At 40.4% G+C, this 26,880-nt stretch overlaps 1 protein-coding gene across 3 annotated transcripts in view; it reads right to left on the bottom strand.

Moving 5' to 3' along the window:
• Window positions 1-26,880, bottom strand: part of Slc10a7 (solute carrier family 10 member 7) — a 249,107-nt gene that overhangs the window by 49,550 nt on the left and 172,677 nt on the right. For all 3 annotated transcript variants that reach the window (XM_046459008.2, XM_058583941.1, XM_046459010.2), the window contains one exon: window positions 434-517. In XM_046459008.2, the coding sequence (XP_046314964.1) occupies window positions 434-517 (84 nt within the window). The remainder of the gene's footprint in view (window positions 1-433; window positions 518-26,880) is intronic.

The following is a 26,880-nucleotide window of genomic DNA, read 5'->3' as shown; positions in this document are numbered from 1 at the left end:
GACATTCAATTCTGTTCTCTATTCCTGTGGTTTCCTGTGATTTAACACCACCCGAAACCAACAAACAAAAACCTTGTTTTTAAATTTTTATGCTTATACTTAAATCGAATGCTTATTAGTAATTTGTTATAAGAAGTTAAATAGAAGAAATTCTATTAGTCCTATTAAATAAGAATCTGAAAGGAAATTCTAAGTAGTCTAAGATCCAATTTTAAGATTCATTTCAGTAGTTCTTATATTTAGCTAACTGCAAAGAAGATTAATATTAATTTAAAATTAAAAGATGAGAATATTGTGGTAGATGAAAACTTGTATTTTCATAGCTGTGTATTTTAATTTAGTTGTTTCTTCCACCTCAGTTTCCCTGATATTACAGAAGGATTTACAATCTGATCTTTTAGGGAAATAACAGGTAAAAATTGGAAGACCTTACCTGTCCAATAATGAGAGGAACCACAACAGTCATAAAAAGCTGAGAAAAAATCGATGTAAAAGGCACAGTAGAGGACGAGCCAAGCTGCAAAATTAGAAAATAGGAGTTAGAACTACTCTGAATCAATTATTAAATATTACTGTTAATTAAGTAATGTAATAAATTTCATTTCCACAAATTTCTCTCACAGACACCAAATATTTGGTAGATTTCAACAAAGTGAATTACCTCAAATTTTTAAAATTTAAAACAAAATAGACTGTTAGATATTTTAATATATAATTTTATTAGTAGATTATGGTTGAGAAAAAATTATTTTGCCATTAATTTTTAATCCCTTCAAATTACTTATTATTAAATACATTTCTAAAAAGTATTAAATACATTTCTATGTCCATACTGTCATATACCATGACATTTCACCTACAATCAAAATGTATGTGATTTTTTTATTTCATCTGTTCATAGACACATAAAAGAAACAAGCATGTCTCATTCTCTTACGATGATATCTTATTTTTGTAAATGAAAAACTTCTAACTTTCCTTGTCCTTCAAGTCAAAGACAATAAATCTCAGAGTCTTCAAAATTTATTCTCGCACAAGGTCTAGTAAATGGGAAATCCTAATGCCTAACTTACTTTACAACTTAAAATTTCAATATCTCTCTCCTAAATTTGTATGTCTTAATATTGTTCCTAACTCCCATTTTTCCTTCTCCTTCATTTTTGGTTGTTTCTTCTCAAAATTGCAATCTCAGCTTCATAAAGATTCTACTCCCTGTAGCATAGGAGTGTCGAACTAGGTACACAGTTGCACACGCATATTAGTCTCACCATCAGGCATTGCTAAGTCTTCCTGTGAACTGCCTCATCTTTGTTAGTACTTCCTCTTGGCTCTCAGATCTCTCTGACAAACAGCAGCCTGCTTCTCTCTTTCTTGAGTCCCGGGCAGCCAGGGCCTCCCAAACCATCAATGGTGCTTTCCTTGGCCCTTGGAACTTCCTTTTTGCCCTTATCCTACAGATCCAATCTCAATTTCATATCGACCTAAGTTCAGTTAACTTAGAAATATCTTTTGGAAAATCATTTTGTGAAAGGACACTGGAGATGACTGAGGGCACAGAATGTCAGATAAAGCAAATCAAATATTTAGATAAATAAAGTTAACAGCTCAGAATGAAATGATGTAAGACCAATGTTTTCACTGATTTCTGAGTTTTTGCATGAATCATTTACCAAAATCTTTTCTCTATACTGGTGTATTTTATAAAACTGTCACCATCCTCAGTCCCCATATACAAGACACAATGACTTAAGGCATCTTGCCCACCAGTGGCCCACGCCATTTGATATTAGCTTCAACATTGACCCTTGGCTGTCATTTTCACCCCTAAAACTGTAGCTTCAGCCCTTTCCCTCTGGAACAGATATAAAGTGAAAAATGAAGAAAGTCAAGCAGAAAAAATGAAACCGATGAAGGACAGGATTCCTGGAGTGTTGACAGCTACCTGGCTGTTAGCCATTTCTTTTTATGCCAAACTAAAATAGTAAAAGCTAACAATTATACCCTATCTTACAGCAACTATGTCTTTGAAGCACAAGGTGCTTAACAAATATATTTTCTCCATAAATATTAGCCTTACATTTGTTCCTGGAGTAAGAACTGAAATAAAGAAAAGCATTTCATGACAAATCGAGGCACCACATGAATAGAAAAAATAAATCTTAATGAACCAAGTTTTCAAGTTTAACACCATCCGTCTCAATGCTCTATTCATAAGGTTTACAATGCGTGGAGAGAGGCATGGAATTTAGAGGTATGGTGTTCACATAAGAGTTGACCATTTCTACCTGGACCCTCATGACTCATCTCCTATATCTCTGGCTCCTCCTTCTACCTCAACCTAAATTTATGTTTTTAAAATTTTTAAATGAATAACATATCAAGCAATATTCCTTCTCTAAGTCCAGTGGAATAACGAAGAACTAATTTTGACTTTGGTTTTAAAACTATTATGTATTGCATTTATTTTTATTAGTGCCTTTTATTAGTTACACATAACAGTGGGGTTCATGTTGACATATTTATAAATGTACATAACATAGTTTTCTCTACTTTGATTCTTAGTACTTCTTTTTTCCCTCCCCTCTTCCTTCTCACTTGGTCTCCTGCTTCTACTCTATAGATCTCCCTTCTGTTTTCTAGACATCCCCCTTTTTTATTCTTTTTTCTCTCTAGCTTCCCAGTATGACAGAAAATATTCCACACTCAACTTTCTGAGTCTGGTTTATTTCATTTAGCAATGTTATCCAGTTCCATTCTTTCACCAACAAAATTATATAATTCCATTGTTCTTTTTTAAAAAATATTTTTAGTTGAATATGGACACAATACCTTTATTTTATTTATTTTTATGTGGTGCTTAGGATGGAACCCAGTGCCTTACACAGGCTAGGCAAGCGCTCTACCACTGAGCCACAAACCCCAGCCCCATTCATTGTTCTTTATGGCTGAGTAGAATTCTATTGTGTGTGTATATATAAATATTTCTCTCTATATATATATACTCACACACCATATTTTCTTTATCCCATTAGTTTATTGATGGGCACCTGGGCTGGTCCCATATCTTGGCTATTGTGGATTGTGCTGTTATAAACATTGATGTGCTTGTACCACCACATAATATATTGATTTTAGTTCTTTTGGTAAGTACCAAGGAGTGGGAGAGCTGAGTCATATGGTGGTTCCATTCCTAGTCTTTTGAGGAATCACTACTTTCCAAATTAGTTGTACTAATCTCCAGTCCCACCAACAATGTATAAGTATACCCCTTTCTCCACATCCTCAGAAGCAGTTATGGTTATTTGTATTCTTCATGATTGTCAGTTTAACTGGGGTAAGATAAAATCTCAGTGTAGTTTGATTTGCATCTCTCTGATTGTTTTAAGCATGCTGAACATTTTTTCATATATTTGTTGGCCATTTGTATTTCTTCTTTTGAGAAATATCTCTTTAGATACTTTGCCTACTTATTAAGTCATTAGTTTTTAAACTTCTCCATCTATCACATAATAGGCTAATCATGTGCTCAGTGTTCCAAAACTTTATGCTACGAGAAGACAGTGGAACAAGGCAATGGACCGAGGAGGAGGGTGTCCATGACCCCAAGATGCTTCTGACCTCTGACTTACTCGACTGAAAATACAGGTTGGAGCGGCCCTTCTCTGAGTCACTGTCAGATGAGAGATCAGAGTGAGCCACAGATGAAATTAACAGGGTACCCAAAGCCAGATAAGGGATGGTAGGGGTGCTGGGGAGCAAATCCCTCTGGATGAGTCCCTTAGAAGTGGCTCTGAAAGGATGGAAACCTCAGGACTGAAGTCTAATTTGGCATAAGTCCTTTCTTTTGAATTGGCCACCAGACCTGTCGCTGTGGTCAGAGTGAAGATGCAGAGGTGCCCTTGGGAAGTTTCTGATGCTGTGAAGTGCCCTGGCATCCAGAAGAAAGAAGAGTGAGCATCTGGCTCAGGGCAGCATATGAGAACATGACTAGCAAAGTACGAGACCTGGTTATTTTGTATGCAGGGTTGATCTTAATGAAAGCAGAAGGAAATATGCTGTCTAGGATATTTAGTTCTTCATATTTTAATGAGGAACCAGTTGTGGCTTCTATTGTAAAGACCAGTGGGGCTTGGAAGAAGCATCAATAATTTGCAGGTAAAGTCTGCAGGTTCAGAGTCATCTTGTATTAAGCAAGAGCTCTGGGCTTTACTGAACTACCCTGGCAGATTTCAGTATGTCTCCTACCGCCAAGCCAGGCTTTAAGATACAGTGTGTTAAACAAGCAATCCGGTCACTGGCTAATTTCTTACAGGAATGTGGTATTTTAAAGCAGAGGACTCACAAGAAGGTTGGTTTCCTGGTTTTCACATCTTATGCTGAGAAGAAATGATTTATGAAAACTCAGTCTGTGGGAATTTAGGACCTTGGTGTTCAATCATTTCAGTAGTGACCGTGTGCTGCCCGTTCTCAGGGGATGCTCTCAGCACTGGGATATAACAGTGGACAAAATGTAAAACCCCTCCTCTCAAGGGGCTGTTTTTCATAGAAAGTCGAGGTCTACACACATGCCTGCCCATCCCAAGTACACATGAACTACTCTCTCTGGAATGTAATTTCTCCACTTACAACTGGCAGGTTTTTAATCTTTCCAAGACTCAGTTTTTAGGAATCTTTTTAAAAAACTTCTCCCAAGATGCTGAATTGAGCCTTCCTCTTTTGTGAACCACTGTCCTCTGCATTTCCATTGAACCTCTTGGCATCCTCAGTTGTTCTTGTTTACAAATGGTCTCTCCCTAGAGATGGTATTCTCCTTCAGGTCAGAACACTACTGATTCACAATTTACATCTAGGGCAGTGGTTCTCAAACTCTAGCACATCAGAAACATCCGGGGGGGCTAGTTAAAACACAAACACAAATTATATTTGGAAAAATAAGAAGCCAAGGATAGCCAAAGAAATCCTTAGTGAGAAAAATGAAGCAGGAGACATCAATCACAATACCAGTCCTTAAATTATATTACAGAGCTATAGTAATAAGAACAGCATGGTATTGGCAACAAATCAGACATGAAGACCAATGGAACAGAACAGAAGACACACACACACATACACACACACACACACAAAAACAACAACAAAAAAACACCTCATATGGAGGAAGGAAGATGGCGGCGAGGGGAGTGCATTGCCCCCGTGTGCTGCTTCACTGTGTGGGAGTATGACAAGTCAGGACGGCTAAAGGATATCTTGTTAGGAATTTCCAGCAATAGTGGGGTGCTCCGGAACCTGGAGGAAGGATTTCCATCGCACGAGGATCGGCTACGGGGACTCAAACACGAGAGGTTTGTCGCACGGAGGGTCACACTGCTTATTCAGCAAATCGCCCCGCGGCTAGAGTCTGCAGCGCGCGATGGGAAACGAGGAGATAGCGACGCAGGGATACAGCGCTGCAGTTTCTGCCAGCCGCGCAAGCACCGTACTCAGGGCTGAATTCTGGGTTCGAGACGGGGGAAGGAAGCGGTCCATCTCGGTTCTCCACACCGGTCAGACCACAGAGGAGGCCAGCAGCCACCATGTTGGTAAACTGACGTCACCTTCCCTGTTTTCGACTGACCGCAGCTCATTCAGCCATAGAACAGGTAATTTCCGGCTGCCATTCGCCTGCGGCTTGCAGACAGATTGCTAGGGTTCAGCGCCTGGGGGCTTCTTAGAATCTGATCTTATCGGAGCGAACACTGAGCGCGGGGCGGCCGAGTTCCGGCTCCCGGAACCGTCCCGGAACCGCCCTGGCTCAGGGCTGCGGAGCCTGCGGAGGCTGCTTCTTGGACCCTGCTCCTATCAGAGCAAACACCAAGCACTAAGCAGCCGAATTCCGGCTCCCGGAACTGAGCCCGCGGGGGCTGCTTCTTGGAGCTTACACTTATAGGAGCTTACACCGAGCACGGAGCGGCCGAGTTCCGGCTCCCGGAACTTCCCTGGCCCGGGGCTAGGAGCCCGCGGAAACTGCGTCTCGGTCCGGGTCCTGCTGAGGGCCGGTCAGGACTCACCCGTTGCTCGGGTTGCCCGGCAAGAGGAACGAAATGCTGCCATTCGCATAGGATACCAACATGGCAGAGATCTGATGTCAGCAGAAAGCGGCGGAGGAGAGATCTTCATCAATACCAGCGGTGACATAAGCAGTTGGTCTCCTGGTAAGGGGGGTGAGGCACAGTCACCCGAGTCTCCTCAATTTGTCCTCGAGCCAGAGGGGAGGAGCCGGGCCGCTGCCAGCGCCCGGAGCAGGCCCAGCGGCTCGCCAGCGTGGTGACCGCGTGACCCCAATTGGAGAGGGGGCGGAGCGGAGCCGCCACCCGCACCCGCAAGGTGGGCAGACCCGCGACCCAGTGGTACATGGGCGTGGTAGGAGGGGCAGGGCAGAGCCGCCCTTCGCGCTTGCAAGGTAAACAGACCTGTGACAGCGTGGCGGGTCAGGCCCAGTGGCCTGCCAGTGTGGTACACACGTCACCCCAACTGGAGTAGGGGCAGAGCAGATCCTTCTCCCACGCCCGGATCAGGCCCTGCCGGTGTGGTGGTCACGTGACCCCAATTGGAGTGGGGGCGGAGCGGAACCGCCACCCGTGCCCGCAGGGTGAGCAGACCAGTGATCAACCTGCAGATCAGGCCCAGGGGTCCGCAGGCGTGGTAGGAGGGGCAGGGCAGATCCGCCGCCCGCGCCTCCAAGGTAGGCAGACCTACAACAGACAGGCGGATCAGGCCCAGGAGCCTGCCAGCGTGGTACAAACACCACCCTAATTGGAGTAGTGGCAGAGCAGAGTCGCCGCCCGTGCCAGGAACAGGCCCAGCGTCCTGCAGGCGGGGTAGTCACGACACCCCAATTGGAGTAGGGGCAGAGCAGAGCCTCCACCCGTGCCCGAAAGGTGGGCAGATCTGCGACCGACCAGCGGGACAGGCCCAGTGGCCTGCCGGTACGACAGACACATCACCCCATTTGGAGTAGGGGCAGAGTAGAGCCGCCGCCCGCGCCTGCAGGGTAGGCAAACCTGCAACCGACCGGCGGATCAGGCCCGGTGGCCTGCCGGCGTGGTACACTCGTCACCCCAATTGGAGTAGGGGCAGAACAGAGCCGCCGCCAGCTCCCAGAACAGGCCCAGTGACCTGCCGGCGTGGTAGCCACGACACCCCAATTGGAATAAAGAGAGAGCAGAGCCGCCGCCCGCACCTGCAGGAAAGATACGCAAGCAGTATGAAAAGACAAGGAAAGAAAGGACCACAAGCAATGCAGGTCAACGCAACTTTAGAAGAGGTAACAGCTGCAGCAGATGGAATGTCAGATAAAGAATTCAGGATATACATGCTTCAGATGATCTGGAGTATCAAGGAAGACATTAAACAGCAAAATCAGACAATGAAAGATCACTTCGACAATGAATTACGCAAACAAATCCAGGAAGCAAAGGATCAACTATACAGGGAGATAGAGGTTATAAAAAACAAGCAATCAGAAATCCTAGAAATGCAGGAAGCAATAAACCAACTTAAAAACTCAATGGAGAATACGACCAGCAGAGTAGAACACTTAGAAGATAGAACATCAGACAATGAAGACAAAGTATTTCAACTGGAAAAGAACATAGACAGCTCAGCAAGACTGTTAAGAAACCATGAGCAGAATATCCAAGAAATATGGGATAACATTAAGAGACCAAACTTAAGAGTCATTGGGATACAGGAAGGTACAGAGCTCCAAACCAAAGGAATGAGCAGTCTATTCAATGAAATAATACAAGAAAACTTCCCAGACTTGAAGAATGAGACAGAATCCCAAATCCTAGAAGCCTACAGGACGCCGAATGTGCAAAATCATAAGAGATCCACACCTAGACACATTATAATGAAGATGCCCAACATACAGAATAAGGAGAGAATTTTAAAAGCTACAAGAGAAAGGAAGCAGATTACATTTAGGGGTAAGCCAATCAGGATAACAGCTGATCTTTCAACACAGACTCTGAAAGCTAGAAGATCCTGGAATAACATATTTCAAACACTGAAAGAAAATGGGTTCCAACCAAGAATTGTGTATCCAGTGAAATTAAGCTTCAGGATGGAGGATGAAATTAAAACCTTCCACGATAAACAAAAGTTTAAAGAATTCGCAGCTAGAAAACCATCTCTTCAAAACATCCTCGCCAAAGCATTACAGGAAGAGGAAATGGAAAATAACAATGAAAACCAACAGTGGGAGGTAGGACAGTAAAGGGGGGGGGGAAATAATCAAAGAGGAAAACAAACAATGTTTAGTAACAGAAATAAACAAATATGGCTGGAAGAACAACCCATATCTCAATAATAACCCTAAATGTTAATGGCTTAAACTCACCAATTAAGAGACACAGGCTAGTACAATGGATCACAAAACAAGACCCAACAATATGCTGCCTACAGGAGACGCATTTGATAGGAAAAGACTTACATAGGCTGAAGGTGAAAGGTTGGGAAAAATCATATCACTCATATGGACTTCGGAAACAAGCAGGAGTGTCCATACTCATATCAAATAAAATAGATTTCAAGCCAAAGTTAATCAAAAGAGATAAAGAGGGACACTACATACTGCTTAAGGGAACCATACATCAACAAGACATAACAATCATAAATATTTATGCCCCAAACAATGGTGCAGCTATGTTCGTCAAACAAACTCTTCTCAAGTTCAAGAGTCTAATAGACCACCACACCATAATCATGGGAGACTTCAACACACCTCTCTCGCCACTGGACAGATCTTCCAAACAAAAGTTGAATAAGGAAACTATAGAACTCAATAACACTATTAATAACCTAGACCTAATTGACATATATAGAGTATACCACCCAACATCAAGCAGTTACACTTTTTTCTCAGCAGCACATGGATCCTTCTCAAAAATAGATCATATATTATGTCACAGGGAAACTCTTAGACAATATAAAGGAGTAGAGATAATACCATGCATCTTATCTGATCATAATGGAATGAAACTGAAAATCAACGATAAAAGAAGGAAGGAAAAAGCATACATCACTTGGAGAATGAACAATAGGTTACTGAATGATCAATGGGTTATAGAAGACATCAAGAAGGAAATTAAAAAATTCTTAGAGATAAATGAAAACACAGACACAACATATCGGAATCTATGGGACACATTGAAAGCAGTTCTAAGAGGAAAATTCATTGCTTGGAGTTCATTCCTTAAAAAAAGAAAAAAACCAACAAATAAATGATCTCATACTTCATCTCAAAATCCTAGAAAAAGAAGAGCAAAACAACAGCAAAAGAAGTAGAAGGCAAGAAATAATTAAAATCAGAGCTGAAATTAATGAAATCGAAACAAAAGAAACAATTGAAAAAATTGACAAAACTAAAAGTTGGTTCTTTGAAAAAATAAACAAAATCGACAGACCCTTAGCCATGCTAGCGAAGAGAAGAAGAGAGAGAACTCAAATTACTAGCATACGGGATGAAAAAGGCAATATCACAACAGACACTTCAGAAATACAGAAGATAATCAAAAACTATTTTGAATCCTTATACTCCAATAAATTAGAAGATAGTGAAGGCATAGATAAATTTCTTAAGTCATATGATCTGCCCAGATTGAGTCAGGAGGATATAGAAAACCTAAACAGACCAATATCAATTGAGGAAATAGAAGAAACCATCAAAAGACTACCAACTAAGAAAAGCCCAGGTCCGGATGGGTATACAGCAGAATTTTACAAAACCTTTAAAGAAGAACTAATACCAATACTTTTCAAGCTACTTCAGGAAATAGAAAAGGAGGGAGAACTTCCAAATTCATTCTATGAGGCCAACATCACCCTGATACCTAAACCAGACAAAGACACTTCAAAGAAAGAAAACTACAGACCAATATCTCTAATGAACCTAGATGCAAAAATCCTCAATAAAATTCTGGCGAATCGGATACAAAAACATATCAAAAAAATTGTACACCATGATCAAGTAGGATTCATCCCTGGGATGCAAGGCTGGTTCAATATACGGAAATCAATAAATGTTATTCACCACATCAATAGACTTAAAAATAAGAACCATATGATCATCTCGATAGATGCGGAAAAAGCATTCGACAAAGTACAGCATCCCTTTATGTTCAAAACTCTAGAAAAACTAGGGATAACAGGAACATACCTCAATATTGTAAAAGCAATCTATGCTAAGCCTCAGGCTAGCATCATTCTGAATGGAGAAAAACTGAAGGCATTCCCTCTAAAATCTGGAACAAGACAGGCATGCCCTCTCTCTCCACTTCTCTTCAACATAGTTCTCGAAACACTGGCCAGAGCAATTAGACAGACGAAAGAAATTAAAGGCATAAAAATAGGAAAAGAAGAACTTAAATTATCACTATTTGCAGATGATATGATTCTATACCTAGCAGACCCAAAAGGGTCTACAAAGAAACTATTAGAGCTAATAAATGAATTCAGCAAAGTGGCAGGATATAAAATCAACACGCATAAATCAAAGGCATTCCTGTATATCAGGGACAAATCCTCTGAAATGGAAATGAGGACAACCACTCCATTCAAAATATCTTCAAAAAAAATAAAATACTTGGGAATCAACCTAACAAAAGAGGTGAAAGACTTATACAATGAAAACTACAGAACCCTAAAGAGAGAAATAGAAGAAGATCTTAGAAGATGGAAAAATATACCCTGTTCATGGATAGGCAGAACTAACATCATCAAAATGGCGATATTACCAAAAGTTCTCTATAGGTTTAATGCAATGCCAATCAAAATCCCAACGGCATTTCTTGTAGAAATAGAGAAAGCAATTATGAAATTCATATGGAAAAATAAAAGACCCAGAATAGCAAAAACAATGCTAAGCAAGAAGTGTGAATCAGGCGGTATAGCGATACCAGACTTCAAACTATACTACAGAGCAATAGTAACAAAAACAGCATGGTACTGGTACCAAAACAGGCGGGTGGACCAATGGTACAGAATAGAGGACACAGAAACCAATCCACAAAACTACAACTATCTTATATTTGATAAAGGGGCTAAAAGCATGCAATGGAGGAAGGATAGCATCTTCAACAAATGGTGCTGGGAAAACTGGAAATCCATATGCAACAAAATGAAACTGAATCCCTTTCTCTCGCCATGCACAAAAGTGAATTCAAAATGGATCAAGGAGCTTGATATCAAATCAGAGACGCGCCGTCTGATAGAAGAAAAAGTTGGCTACGATCTACAGTCGGTGGGGTCGGGCTCCAAATTCCTCAATAGGACACCCATAGCACAAAAGTTAATAACTAGAATCAACAAATGGGACTTACTCAAACTAAAAAGTTTTTTCTCAGCAAAAGAAACAATAAGAGAGGTAAATAGGGAGCCTACACCCTGGGAACAAATCTTTACTCCTCACACTTCAGATAGAGCCCTAATATCCAGAGTATACAAAGAACTCAAAAAATTAGACAATAAGAGAACAAACAACCCAATCAACAAATGGGCCAAGGACCTGAACAGACACTTCTCAGAGGAGGACATACAGTCAATCAACAAGTACATGAAAAAATGCTCAACATCTCTAGCTGTCAGAGAAATGCAAATCAAAACCACCCTAAGATACCATCTCACTCCAGTAAGATTGGCAGCCATTAGGAAGTCAAACAACAACAAGTGCTGGCGAGGATGGGGGGAAAAGGGTACACTTGTACATTGCTGGTGGGACTGCAGATTGGTGCAGCCAATTTGGAAAGCAGTATGGAGATTTCTTGGAAAGCTGGGAATGGAGCCACCATTTGACCCAGCTATTCCCCTTCTTGGTCTATTCCCTAAAGACCTAAAAAGAGCATGCTACAGGGACACTGCTACATCGATGTTCATAGCAGCACAGTTCACAATAGCAAGACTGTGGAACCAACCTAGATGCCCTTCAATAGACGAATGGATAAAAAAAATGTGGCATTTATACACAATGGAGTATTACTCTGCATTAAAAGATGACAAAATCATAGAATTTACAGGGAAATGGATGGCATTAGAGCAGATTATGCTAAGTGAAGCTAGCCAATCCCTAAAAAACAAATGCCAAATGTCTTCTTTGATATAAGGAGAGTAACTAAGAACAGAGTAGGGACGAAGAGCAGGAGAAGAAGATTAACATTTAACAGGGATGAGAGGTGGGAGGGAAAGGGAGAGAGAAGGGAAATTGCAGGGTAATGGAAGGAGACCCTCAGGGTTATACAGTGGAGGAGGTAGAGAGAGAGGAGGGGAGGGGAGGGGGGAGGGTGGAGGATGGGAAAGGCAGCGGAGCACAACAGACACTAGTATGGCAATTTGTAAATCAATGGATGTGTAACTGATGTGATTCTGCAATCTGTGTATGGGGTGAAGGTGGGAGTTCATAACCCACTTGAATCAAAGTGTGGAATATGATATGTCAAGAAATTTGTAATGTTTTGAACAACCCACAATAAAAAATTAAAAAAAAAAACAGAAAAAAAAAACCCACCTCATATAAATACACTTATTTCAAACTGGACAAAGGTGCCATAAACATCATTTGAAAATATAGCCTCTTTAGCAAATGGTGTTGGGAAAACTGGAAATCCATTTATAGTAAGAGTTTAACTCCTATCTCTCATCCTGCACAAAACTCAACTCAAAGTAGATCAAGGGCCTATGCATTAGACCAGAGTCCCTGTGCCTCTGAGAAGAAAATGTAGGCCCAGCTCTTCACTGTGTCAGCTTAGGAACTGACTTCTTCAACAAGACTTGTAAAGCACAAGAAGTAAAACCAAGAATCAATAATGGAACGGTATCAAATTAAAGAGTTTTTTTATAGCAAAGGAAAAAATTAAGAGTGTGAAGAGAGAGCCTAAAGAATGGGAGAAATCTTTTCCACCTGCACCTTAGATAGAGCATCAATCTATAGGATATTCAAAAAACTTAAAAAAAAATTAACATCCAAACAAATACCCCAGTCAATAAATGGGCAAAGGAACTGAACAGATACTTCACAGAAGAAGAAACACAAATGGTCAACAAATATATGAAAAAATGTTCAACATCTCTAGCAATTGCAGAATGAAAATTATCAAGGATGCAAGTAACAACAAATGTTGGCAAGGATATAGGGGAAAAGGTTCACTCATACACTGCTGGTGGGACTGAAAATTGGTGTAAACACTCTGGAAAGCAGTATGGAGATTCCTTAAAAAACTTGGAATGGAACCACCATTTGACCCAGGTATCCCACTCCTTAGCTACACTCAAAGGACTTAAAATCAGTACACTACAGAACACAGCCACACTGATGTTTATAGCAGCTTAATTCACAATGTATAAAGAAAATGTGAGATATATACACAATGGAATAGTACTCAGCCATACAGAAGAATGACTTTATGACTTTTGTTGATAAATGGATGGATCTGGAGATTATCATGCTAAGTGAAATAAGCCAATCCCCAAAGACCAAAGACCAAATGTTGTCTCTAGTATATAACTTCAAACACACAAAAAGGATGGGAAGGGGAAGAATAAAAGTTCAGTGAATTAGAGAAAGGGAAATGAAGGGAAGGAAGTGGGGATAGAAAAAGGAAAGACAGTTGAATGAATCTGATGTAACTTTCCTGTGTTCATATATGAATGCACCAAAGTGAAACTCCACATCTTATACAGCCACAAAAATAGGATCCTAAATAGAATAAGTTATACTCCGTGTATGTATAATATGTCAAAATATACTCTACTGCCAGGTATATCTAAAAAGAAAGTATAACTAACACACACACACACACACACACACACACACACACATAGCCTGGCCCCACCCTTAAGAGTTTCTGATTCAGAAAGCCTAAGGAGAATATGGGGGAGGGTAGAATGGTGAGAATTTGCATTTCTAATAAAGGTTCCAGGAGGTGGTGCTGTTAAGCTGAGGTTCACACTTTGAGAACCAGTACTCTAGCACCACATAGTAGGTACTCAATAAATCTGTTAATTAGTGAATGGCTACAATAAGTAGGTTAAAAAAAAGGAGCTTGACAAGGTTTCCTTTCCATTCTTCCAACTCCATTCAGCTGAGTTACAAAGTTCCACTCAACTCATAACCTAAGAAAGGATCACACTGGCCTCCCACCCCACTGTGTCCTATAAATACAGCAGCGACATTTTTTGTGCACTTCTATGTGGCAGTCACTGCTTTTCAATGCTAAATGTGTGTCCAACAGTTTAATATTCAGCACTCCCTTGAGAGAAACTAGTTCTTACCCCCATTTTCATATGAGGCAACAGTGACACAAGTTAAACAACTTGGCCCGGGTCATGAAAGTTTGAAGAGACAAAGCCAGGATCTAAATCCAGAAATGTAGCTCCAAAGCCCTCTCACTTCATCCTACGGCACCATATTAATTACAGACGACACAGGCACCAGAGATGGGGAAGGGGGCAGAGTGGAAGCCCAAACTGGCCTCTCCTTTCCTCACCGATGTGAGAATGGCAGGGGTGGGGGAGGCGAGGGGGTTTGGGGGAGGCATGCAGGAGCACATGTGTCCATCTGCCTCCATGGGTTGGGGAACAGGTTCCTTTCTCAACTGGGGTTCCTGATCTGAATTACAGGAAGCAGGAGATGATGTGAGTGGCTATTTTCTCAACATTGCCAAGGAGGTTAGTGACTGGTAGGGCTGGGGTGGGGTAGATGCCTCACAGAGGAGTTAATGCAGTGCACACACTGGATGCCGTAGGGCATTAGGGCCTCATTTTCTAACCTGGCAGAGAAGGGCTAAGTGGAAGCAGGACTGACTGCCATCAATCCACTCAATTTAGAAATTATTTCATTTGTAAAGAATTGGGGAGTTGAGTCGGTGAATATTTTGGGGCCAAACTAACCAGACTCAGGAAGACAAACGAGTGACAATTTCTGATGAAGAGACGCTGACTGTCTGCAGAATCACACTTATCAACCAGCAGTTAGAAAACAGATGGTGCGTTTTAAATCACTCCTGTAAGTGAGCTGACCTGTAAACTGTCATTAATGCACAGGGTCTTCACTGGCTCTGCTGTGTAATCAGCCTTTTATCTCCTATCAGGGAAATCCATTAGCCACAGGCAACGCCACTATTTGTGTCTCTTCTCAGCTATTAAAACATTATTGTATTAAATAATTCACCCTTGATGATTGGCCTTCACTTTCATTAGCATCATATTCAGGGGAAAATAAGAATAGATATTTACAGTTTATACCATAGAACGATGAACATGAAACCTCTCTGGCTAGAAAATCAGGAAGCAGCAGCTTCAGGCGTAGAACAGGATTTGTTCCTTTCCCACCCCATTTCCATTCTCCCTACACGGCCAAGAACCCCAGCCCCGGGAGAAGGAGGACAGGGAGGGACAAGCTGTCTATCCCATCTAACTCTTGCACCTGCTTTCTTCAGACACACCAGACTCATATCTCCTTCCTGTTCCAAAACCAAGCATTTAGACAGGAGAAGGGAGAGTCTCCCAAATCTTTCCAGAATTCTGCCTTTCCCCATGAACTACGGTTCTGTCTTTCCTGCATTCCCTGTGCACCTTCCTCACAGGGATACCTGCAAACTAAGTTGACTACTTACACACAATTGATGAGTTACGTGTATATCAGGTGACGGACTCAATGTGAAAATGATGACAACTTTATCAACATTAGGAAAAATGGTGGTTATACAGTCATAATGATTCAGTTGCTTGCATCAAACTAAAATTGGGTTATCGCATAGAAGGAGTATTTAAGTAGAAGAATTGATCTTTTTCTAGCCAAGTGGTCTTTTTTCCTTCTCTGAGAAATCAAGAACAAAATAGGCTTTAATGACTTTTTTAAAGATAAAAAATTACATAGAACATGGCTTCACTTTTGTTTATATGAAAATGTGTACCTTCTATTTTATTGAGGTATAACTGATAATATCACATAATTCAAGGTATATGACATGAGGCTTTGGTATATGTAAACTATGAAATATTCACCCCAGTCAAGCTGTTTAACATATCTATCATCTCATCTAGTTTGCTTTTTATTTATTTGGTGAGAATACTTAAGATCTACTCTTAACAAGTTTTAATTGTGCAATAAATGATTACTAACTAAAGAAACCATGCTGAAATGCCACAAGGTGTCTAGAACTTATTCACCTTACAATGGCAACTTTTTTCTTTAAGTATTTTTATTAGTTATTGATGGACCTTTATTTATTTATTTGCTTATATGTGGTGCTGAGAATGGAACCCAGTGCCTCACACATGCTAGGCAAGCATCTATCACTGAGCCACAACCCCAGCTCTACAACGGCAACTTGGTACCTAGTTCTCCTGCCCCAAACCCTGTACCTCTCTTCTACTAAGTTTCTATGAGTTTGATATCTCTGGTCACTGGTCCTTTTTTAGATTGTTCATATTAAGTGAGATCATGCAGCATGCAGTATTTGTCTTTCTGGCTTATTTAATTTAACTTAAAATCCTCCAGCTTTATACGTGTTGTAATTTAATAACACGTAAAATGCTAGTTTAAAATGTAAGATGAAAAGATTACCTTCCATAATTTTGATAGAAACTGTTTTTTTTTTTTTTTTTTCAGTGCTGGGGGTGGAACTTAGGGCCTTGTACATACTTAAAACCTCAATCTACCACTGAGCTATGCCCCAGCTCTGATGGAAACTTAATGGTCATGGTCATGATTTGGGTTACAATAAACTGTAAATTGATATTTTCTAACATAAAGAGGGCAGCTTCCAGGACATGGAGAGCAGAGGCAGATGTACACAGAGGCGTCAAAGAACAAACTTTACTCCCTATTCCCTGACAAAAGGCTTGATCTTGTCCATCTGGAATTTGTTTTGGAACCAGAGCTTCTCAATCTACTCCCTCAAATAGAACAAATGCTTACGTTCCTTTAGGAGGGTGCTCAAGGCTTGGTAACCAACAGGTTAGTGCAATGGCTCCCACTCTGGCAGGACCCTATGCCCCCCAGAGCTGGTGCTAGAGGGGGACCAAAGGGTAAGGGAGAAGGAGGCTAAGAGATAGCTGCCGCCAGCTCATTTTGTGTCTCCACCTCACTCCTGTTAGGTCGCAGGAGTTTCAGGCCAGCAATGAATTTGATATCTCTGGTCACTGGTCCTTAAGAGGGGAAGGAGTTGATCAATGTCACCTCTAATGCGTTTGAAAGTTGCTTAGAAGGCTTCTCCTTGCATTCCCTCCCCAATTATGGGTCAGTAAGGTGGGGAGCCCTGGCACGAGCATTTATTAAAGTTACCACTGGTTATTGTTCTTCACTAAATTCTGAGAACAACCTCTCTGTGATTTACACATGCAGTAAGAAGACAAGCTATTAAGGACTCCAAGAGGAGAAGATTCATCTTCACCTTCTTTAGAAACAAACACTCTGGGCAAGAGGCTGAGAAACTGGCTCCTCTGAGGAGCAACTGGGGCAAATGGCTAGTTCCTCTTTGAGTGCTTTATGTTTATTTTTAACATTCTATGTATCTCACACATGTGACCATCAATTATGCAACCACAATTGAGAACACAGTATAAAAAATAATCCCCGTATTATACATGACATTAATGGCTGTATATATTACTTTTGTTGATGGTGATGCAATTAAAAATTTTTTATCACAGGCAGCCAATTACCAGGGAAATAATTGTTGATTATAGATTCAAAGGCCACCCCTGATCTTTCTGACCCAGACCTCTCCCTTCTATGAATTTCTATTAAACTCAGTCTGAATGACAATTTAACAGTTACTTTTTTCTCTAAATTCTTCCCATATTCTTTATTCCTGTTTACCCACAATAAGCAATAATTATGCCTCATTCTTCTTTGTCTCCCACATTACTTAGATTACAGATGTTTAAGAAACAGTAACTGAATGCTGATAATATATCTTAAAAAGAAACTGTGTCTCCATGAAGGCAGGCTTTGTAGGAATAACCTGGAAGGATCATTCAAGGAGAGGAAGTCCAGGGTAAAAAGGTCTTGTGTTCTTTACCAGTTAGCTAGTCTCAAGTTATGTAATCTTCTTGGACCTCTGTTTTCTCATACAAAGTGAGGATAACATCAACCTTTAAAGGTAGTCAGGTTTGTTACATGGGCCTATGCATAAAATACACATAATAGCTACTCAATAAACATTACCTTTCCCACCCATCCTGGAAAAAAAAGGTGTTGTATGCAGTGTTGTGACCATGCAAGTCTACTGGACTTAAGAACTGCTGAAATGGAAACTAACTGAAGAGACAGGCAGGTCAGGGGGACGTGGTAGCCTGGAAAGAGGCTGGTGTGTATGCATTGTGTGTATATGTATTGGTGTACGTGTACACATTTGTATGTGTGTATATACGTCTAATTACCACAGTGCCTTATAAATATCTATCTACTTGACTAGGGGCCAAGTTATAAGAGATTGATCGACACAGCAGCATAGCCAGTAGCTAGTGGTGCCCCCATTTACTTAAGGGGTGCTTATATGATACCGAATGGGTAAGCATGTAGGTAAATGCCAAATATCCAAATATCCCCTACGTAGGAAAATAGTGTCACCTATAAACTCTGAGGATACTGGCTTTCAATAGTGGTCGAAGTTTGGACCCTAGTTTCAAGAGGTATTGAAGTTTAATTGACCTTGATGGCTGGGAAGAGCAGAGGTAAGGCTTTTCATAGTACAAACATTAAGTGTTACTGATCTTCCTGTGCCAAGCATGAACTTATTTGAATAAAATGGTGGTCTGCAAAACTTTGGGATTTGGGACCATAACAACATAATCCAATATATGGTTTCCTTCAATCACAATTCTGTGGGATTAGACTGACTTGTTTTTATGGTTTGAACAGTCATCTTTGTGCTTCTTTACCTTAACTTTCAAGGGGAGTAAGATAAAAGATTAGACATTGCTTCCTTGCATTCCTCTTCTTAGGGTCTGCCTCATGTGGCTGGAAGAAGTTGTGAAGTAGTTACTGTGAAACTTCAGGGGTACAGGAGCCCATAAAGGGGCCTTCACCCCACCCGATGATGGCCCTGGCACTGCTGACCAGAATTAAAACCCAACAGCCTGACTTCACAGCTGAGCTGCTTCACCCTGCACGGGGCCTCATCCTCCTAAACATCACACCACACTACTTTTAAGTTTTATAGTCTCTCTCCTTCAATCTTCTCTACTATATGCTGCTGAATAAAGAACATAATAATGGCTGCTAAACATACTGTTAGTGATAAACCACATTAAAGGAAAGGAAAGAGAGGCAAGTTTAAGTGATGTTAGACATAGAAGAAAATCAGAACTATGCCTATGAAAAAATCTGAAGCAAGCAGGAGATCCCTTGAGAAACATTGGCAGTTTCTATCACTGTCCCCTGCTCCTCAAATTAAAATGTTTCTTTCAGCCTGAAATTCATGCAAAAAACCACCTTCTATTTAATGAAATGTTTTGTATTTAATAATCTCCTTTGAAATATGATGATACTGGGATACTTAGAATTTCTACCTTGACTTTTAATTATCTGTGTCCATATCCTAGTGTCTTTTTTAAACCATAAGCTCTTTCACAGAAGGGTCAGTGTTACAGTTTAGACATGTGGTTCCCCCAAAAGCTCATGTGTGAGGCAGTGCAAGAAATTTCAGAGGTGAAGTGACTGGGTTATGATCAGAGCATTAATCCACTTGAACAGAGTAACTGGGTGGTAATTGTAAGTAGGTAGAGTGTGGCTAGAGGAGGCGGGTAATTGGAGGAATGCCTTTGGGGTACATATTTTGTCCCTTGTCTAGAGTGTTCATCTCTCTTTGCTTCCTGGTGCCATGTCCTGAGCTGCCTTCCTCCACCATACTCTTCTGCCCTGATGTTATGCCTCACCTTGGGCCCAGAACAATGGAGCAATGGAATCAGCTATCCTTTGGATGAAACTACTGAAACTGTGAGCTCCAAATAAACTTCCTCCTCTAATCGTTCTTGTAAGGTCTTTTGGTCACAGAGGCAAAAAAAAAAAAAACAACAAAAAACTAACTAAAATAATCAGTGTCAGATTAATACTCAAATATGGTATAAAATACTAGGTGTTTTGTTTAATAATATTGAAAAAAGTAATTTATTTTTCAGAGCAAATAAAAGACTTTATGAGTATGGCTGTGATCTAACCTCCTAACCATTTATTTATTTACCATTTGGATCATTCTAGTCATTAATTACTCAATCACCTTTCTACTGCCCTCCTTCCAGCAAATATTTATTGAATACCTGGCACTGGAGGTAAGGTCATGAATAAGACATGCATGATTCCTAGTCCAATAGAAGCTAAATCTTGTGAACACTTAACACTTATTATTTCATAAGGAAAATGACTAAAAAAATTTCAAGTAGTAAATTTATATGTGCAGTTTTTAAAGCTGGACAAGGTCTTAATTAACCCCCAAGACAAATTTCATGGACTGAAGTATTTGTACTCACAAAATAAATAAAGGGAATGGTTGCCCTTGCCCAAGTCAGATAACAGGTAATGTGTATGAAAATGCTTTGGGTTTTGGGTTTGCTATGGTCTGAATGTTACCATGCCCTACAACAAGTTCACAAGTTGAACCCCTACCCCATTAAGAGGTAAGCTTTGTGGAGGGGAGTAGGTCACAACTGCTGCCCTCATGAATGGGATTAGTATTCCTATAAAGGAGACCCTAGGGAGCCAGTTGGCTCTTTCCATCATGCGAGGATACAGCAAGAAGGAGCCATCTATGAACCAAAAGCATGCCTTCGCCACATACAGAATCTGCCTTGATCTTGAACTTTCCAGGCTTCAGAAGCATGAGAAATTAATATCTGTTGTTTGTAAAGTCACCCGGTTTATGGTATTTTATTATAGCAGCCTGAACACACTAAGACAGGATCTTAGGAATAAAAGGTAATATTTCAGGAAAAGTTTCATTGTTCTTCCTGTGACTGTGATACTCATAGTAGAATCATTTACATATATGATTATAAGATTATAGATTATACATGGTTATAGAATCTTGTGGTTTAAAATTCAGCCCATCACTAAGGTCTGAAGCGGTAGAACTGTTGCTGCATTTCAGATGAGAGAGAGGAACCTGGGCGTCCTTCTTGGAATTATTTTCTGTTTTTCTCTATGAAGTGTGAAATTTAAGTAGCTAACATCTGCATGGTTATAACATGCTTCCACATACATTTACTCACTACTTCTTATCATAATTTTCAATTTACAGAGGTAAAATCTGAGACCAAGAAAGTAGATTATTATTATATAACTGGTATTTACTATAAATTAAACCAAAATTTTATGCTTTGTCACTTTACTGTGCCACCTCTCTACAAATAGAAAATGACAGAAACAGTTTTTGGAAAGGCCCACAATGACCACTATCTTGTTTAAACCAATAGTTGCTTCTCAAACTTCATTTATTTGAACTATTAGCAGCATTTGAAGTAGTTGATCATTGCCCCCCTTTTGAAATACATTCTCAACTAGACTTCTGGAATATCAAAATCTCTTGTGGTGTTCCTTCTAGGCAAATTGGCCATTCCTTGGCCTTCCTTGCTGTTCTCTTGATATAGTAATGCTCTAGGCCTTGAACTCTTGTATCTTCCTTTTCTATTCTCCATTTGCTTCTAGTCTAACTTAAAATCCACCTCAGTGCTGACCTCTCAAAGTGAATATCTCTAGTTCAGACTCCCCTTGGATTCCACTGTCAATTGCTTACCAGAGGTCTCTACCTAGCTGTCTAAAAGGCAGCTCAGTCTGAACACAGTGAATACTGAACTCTATAGAGTTTCTTCAACCCGCTCAACCTTACAGTTTTCCCTGTCTTAGTAAATAGCAACTAAATTCTTCAATTGCTGTGGCTTGGAGTCTTCCTGACTCTTCTTTCTCTCATAACCTTCGTTCAGTCTCAGTTCTACTTTCAAGTTCTATTTCCAACTACTTCCCACCACATTTATCCAATCACTCTAGTGCAAGCTAACAGTATCTCTTGTTATGATATTGAAATATCTATCTAATGGTCTTCTTGCCTCCACACTCATCCCTTTACAATCTATTCTCAACCCAGCATCTAGAATCATCCTTTTAAAAAGTATATGTCAGAACATGCCATTCCCTTGATCAAACTCACGTACTAGCTTCCTGTTAATACAATCCCAGTGAAGTACTGGGACTGGCCATCCTCAGAGTCTTAACATTTGCTCTTGGCTCAGCCTGGATTTCCCACCCTAGGTATCCACATGGCTCCCTCCTTCACTTTCATCAGGTCTGGCCAAATGTCATTTCAAGAGAGACACCTTTCCTGAATCATCCTTTTAAAAGGAATGCCAGAACATGCAGTTCCCTTGATCAAAACCCATTTAATAACATCCCATTTCTCTCAAATTAAAATTGCAAGTCCTTACAAAGGACTTTGAGGTTCTATATCATTTGGCCCCTCCCATGCCTCTGACACCAGAAGACTCACTCCTTTATCTCTGCTAGGTCTTTGCTCAAATATCCCTTTCACGGAGAGTCAGAACTTGACCATCCTAATTAAAACAGAACCTTCTCCCTGACTCCACCCTGGCGTTTCTTATTTCCCTTCCTTAATTATTTTCTCTGCAGCACTTAGCATCCACCTTCCACACGGTATTTCTACTTGGCTGTTTCTTTCCATTTTTGCATATAACTTCCATGAGAGCACAGACATCCTTTTTTATCCTCTTTTTGCTCATTGCTATATCCTGGCACCCAGGAAAGTACCTGGAGGAGGAAGAACTCAATATAGATGGGGGGATGTAGCTCAGTAGTAGACTGCTTGCCTAGTATGTGTAAGGTCCTGGGTTCCATTGCTAGTACTGAAGGGGTGGGGGAGAATTCAATACATAGATTGAACAAGTGATGAATAGGTTTAAATAACTTAAATAAAAATTTATAAAGAATGCACAGAGGGGTTGAGGCTGTGGTTCAGTGGTAGTGCACTTGTCTGACAAGTGTGACGTACTGGTTTCCATTCTCAGCACCTCATATCAATAAATAAAATAAAGGTCTACCAACAACTTTAAAAATATTTTTAAAAATGCAGAGAAATAGAGTTCAGATAGAAAAAAGTGAGGTTTAATTTTTAAGATGAGTGCTTCTATGCTAATGGAAATGACCCAGAAGAAAGAGAAAATTTGATGATGTAGAAGAAAGAGAAATCTATATGATTTATATCACTAAGTGGGCAAGAAGAGATAGCATTACTAAAGGGACTGGCCTTAGATGAGAGTAAAAACAGTTTATCTATGAAAACAGGAGAGGTGGCAAAGAATATGACTATGAATGAGGGTAGGTGGGAATTTGTCAATTTCCTCTGATTGCTTCTCATTTCCTTATCATTTAATTTCCTTTCAGCATTAGTTGATACAAAAAGAGAGACATTAGAGATTTGAGAGGCAAGGAGAATGTGTGAAATAATTCTCCAGAGTAGAAAAGTGAATGAATTAGGGGAAGGTAGCATGAGTACCAGGCTCACTACAAGTCAGTTGTCATGAATTTGAAATGAGACCAGTGTCATGGTAGTGTTTGTGTCAGGGTGTTCAGGTACACATGTGGGAAGAGGTAGAACTGAATTGCAGCACGCTTGGTACTTTGCCAGGGAAATACTAAGCCCTGGGTGAGCATGATTGTTGATGGTACATATAATAAAGGAATTGTACTGAGGGACCATGGGATCTGGGCTGCCTAAGATGAGATACGAGGGCATCAGGGTGAGGGTAGGCAGGGATGGGTCAAGGAATTATAAAGGTGACAAGGTAAATGATCTCACCATTCCAGTGAGTCTGAAGAATTTCTGACTTGGAGAGTAAGTCATGAATGAATATAGGACAGAGAGGATATTTGAAAATAGGATTATAGAGGAATGAAGCTTATCAGCAGTAGCAAAGTCAAGGGACTGACTATTGGGACAGTTGGCTGAGATGAAGTGGAAGTCAACCCTTTTGGAGAAGAGAACTCAGATGCCAGAGTACAGGAGGTCATATATGTGAAGACTGAAAACACCAAGTACTGGTGCACTGTTAAGAAGAAAACAATGGAGGATGCTAACACTTTTTTGGACTGATACAAAATGAACTGGGTACTACTGATAACTACGACAAGGGGGGGAAACAGATGGAATTGATGTATTGGCATAGCATTCACACACACATACACAAACACACACACACAACTGAACTCAGTGGTGCTTTGCAACTGAACTTCATCCCCAGCCCTTTTTAAAAGTTTTGAGCCAGGGTTACCTCAAACTTGTGATCTTCCTTCCTCAGCGTCCTAAGTAGCTAGGATTACAGGTCTGCACCACCACACCAGGTGTACTGGCATAACATACAAAGGAAGCAGAAGATTTTACGCAGAAGGCATGGGAAGTGACCTGGAATTTGTGGCGAGGCACAAGGAAGAAACACCATACCCCACTTCAAGACTCAGTGACAGGAAACATGCTTGAGGCAGAAACATAAATCGGAAGACACACTTCAGTTGGAGCAAGAAAGGGAAGGGGATATTCTGAGAAGAGGTTAATAACACAGGGACCTGAGATTCCATCAGCAAATACTGCCTTTCATGGCAACTAGGCCTGAATATGAGAAATGTCCATTTTCAAAATATGATAAAATAATACAATCTTCAGGGGTTGTATTAGATTCTTGGGCTTCTGTAACAAAGCCCATAAGCTGGGAAACGTAAAACAAAAGAAACGTATTTTCTCACAGCTCTGGAAGTTTGAAATCTGAAACTGAGCAGAACCATGCCACCTCTGAAGTCTGCGCAGGAGCGCCCTCCTCCGCTTCTGGATTCTGAGGCTTGCTAAGCAGTCCTTGGTGTTCTTTGGTTTGGAGATGCAGCACTCTAATCCCTGCCTTCACTGCCACATGAAGTTGTCCCTCTGTGTTTGCCTCCTCATGTGACACTGGTCATATTGGATTAAGGGCCTATCCTACTGCAATATGACCTCATCTTGGCTAATTACATTCTGCAATGATTCCCATTTTCAAAAGAAGCCACATTGTGACGTATTGGAATTTAGGACTTTAATGTATTCTTTTGGGACAACAATTCAACTCATAACAGTGGTGCAGAGAAAAAAACAGTATACCCTTTATGCACATGTTTGTATTTTAAGTCACTTAAGTTTTTGTCCCACTCAGTAAATACGGACTGGTGGCCCCCATGTTTAAGAAATTCATGGTTTATAAAATTCACAATGACCTAAACAGAAAAAAAAGAGTATGTACTGTGCATGTGATTTAAAGTCATATAACCTATTAAGTACCTGTTAAAGTGCAGTGATGTTCCTAAACCTACTGGGAGAGTCCAGTTGGCTCAAAAGGGAAGTATTCAACTTTTAAGTTGAGGGTCTTGGAGTTTCTTTCATTATTCTTATAGCTCTATTAGTTTAAAATGTTGAACTACAGCTCACAAGCTCGTGGGTCTGAGTTGGAAAGCTTGTAGAAATGTGATGCCACAACAATAATCAACTGAGAAGATCTGTTATGGCAGGGAGCTGGGAAGGAGAGGGAGAAAAGTGTTCATTTGGTTACTTCAACCACAAGCTGAAACAGGGTATCAGAGATTCCAGGCTCTGAGACACTTAAAAATATTACCCCAGGGTTCAATCACCTATTGTGGCTGTAACTTGTGTCCTGCTCTTCTTAAATGAATCTCAAGGGTAAGAAATGCCATTCGTCTGCAGTGCAGAACATCTAGGCTGTGCAGTCATTTATTGTGCATGTGCTACATACGCAGCTCTGTCCTAGTCCCTTGATGCTCAGTCAGGTCTGCATCCTGCACCCACTGAGTTCAGCTCTAGGAAAACTGGAGTCACTATCAATCACTTTAGTTTTATTAATGAGAAAATAAAGAGCAGCATATTTTTGACCTCTGTCACAGGTCATTGACTCAAGTCTTGGTCAAATAAAAGCACCACAGATGAATACCTGCAAGTCCTCACTTCTAGTTTGAGCAAGTAGGTAAGCACATGTCTTTTTTCCAAATTAATGCAAATATCCACTTTAGGTTTAATTTGACTCACTGCAAATTCTAAACTGGTGGAGTCTAAAATAATGAGGTTTATTCTGCTGTGGGAAGTGATCTGATTACTTGACTCTTCTTACCTTCTCAGATCGGAGCCGGCATTTCAGGAGGGAGGGTGAGGCTATGGCTTATTACTTGAAGGTAATGTCTTTCATGAAAGATGCAGAATCCAACTGTTTAGTAGGATATCTATCCCTCTCTATTTCCCACACAGCTGGTAAGAAATGAAGTCCCTCACTCTATTACTCTAATTGAATTCCAACTTGGGTAATTACACTATAATTAAATAAATTCTCCCCATAGTTTCAATTCACTGACAAATAGTGCTAGTCAAACAGCTCTATTTCACTCCCAGAAACACATCCCCACTACATTTCAGTGATAAGTGGAGTGATTTATATTTGGAAGATGTGTGTATGAAAAAATGCACAGTTCATAAAATATTTTAGGTATCATTCATGATTACATATGCTTTGCTCAGCATGAGATAACATTAATTTCTATTATAATCTTTCATCTAATTTCTCATATGCTTAGTGCCAAAAGAAATAAGGCAGTTAATTAGCATTCCTTGTTTTCTGTACAATTCTTATGGAGTTAACCAGTGGCTTGTATCTACTTTTATTTCTACTATTATTATTATTTTTTAATTTCTAAAGCACATTTCATTTACCTTTGGAAGACAGACTGGGGAAGATATTACTGTTTCCCATTCTACAGATGAAAAAAAATCAAGGCAACCTCCCCCAGGGTGAGGAGCCTAGGTGACACCA

The sequence above is a fragment of the Marmota monax genome, unplaced genomic scaffold, assembly GCF_021218885.2.
Source record: "Marmota monax isolate L192 unplaced genomic scaffold, Marmota_monax_Labrador192_F-V1.1 WCK01_AAM20220418_F8-fsc00002, whole genome shotgun sequence".
Lineage (NCBI taxonomy): Eukaryota > Metazoa > Chordata > Mammalia > Rodentia > Sciuridae > Marmota > Marmota monax.
This window is presented reverse-complemented; position numbering and strand designations above follow the sequence as displayed.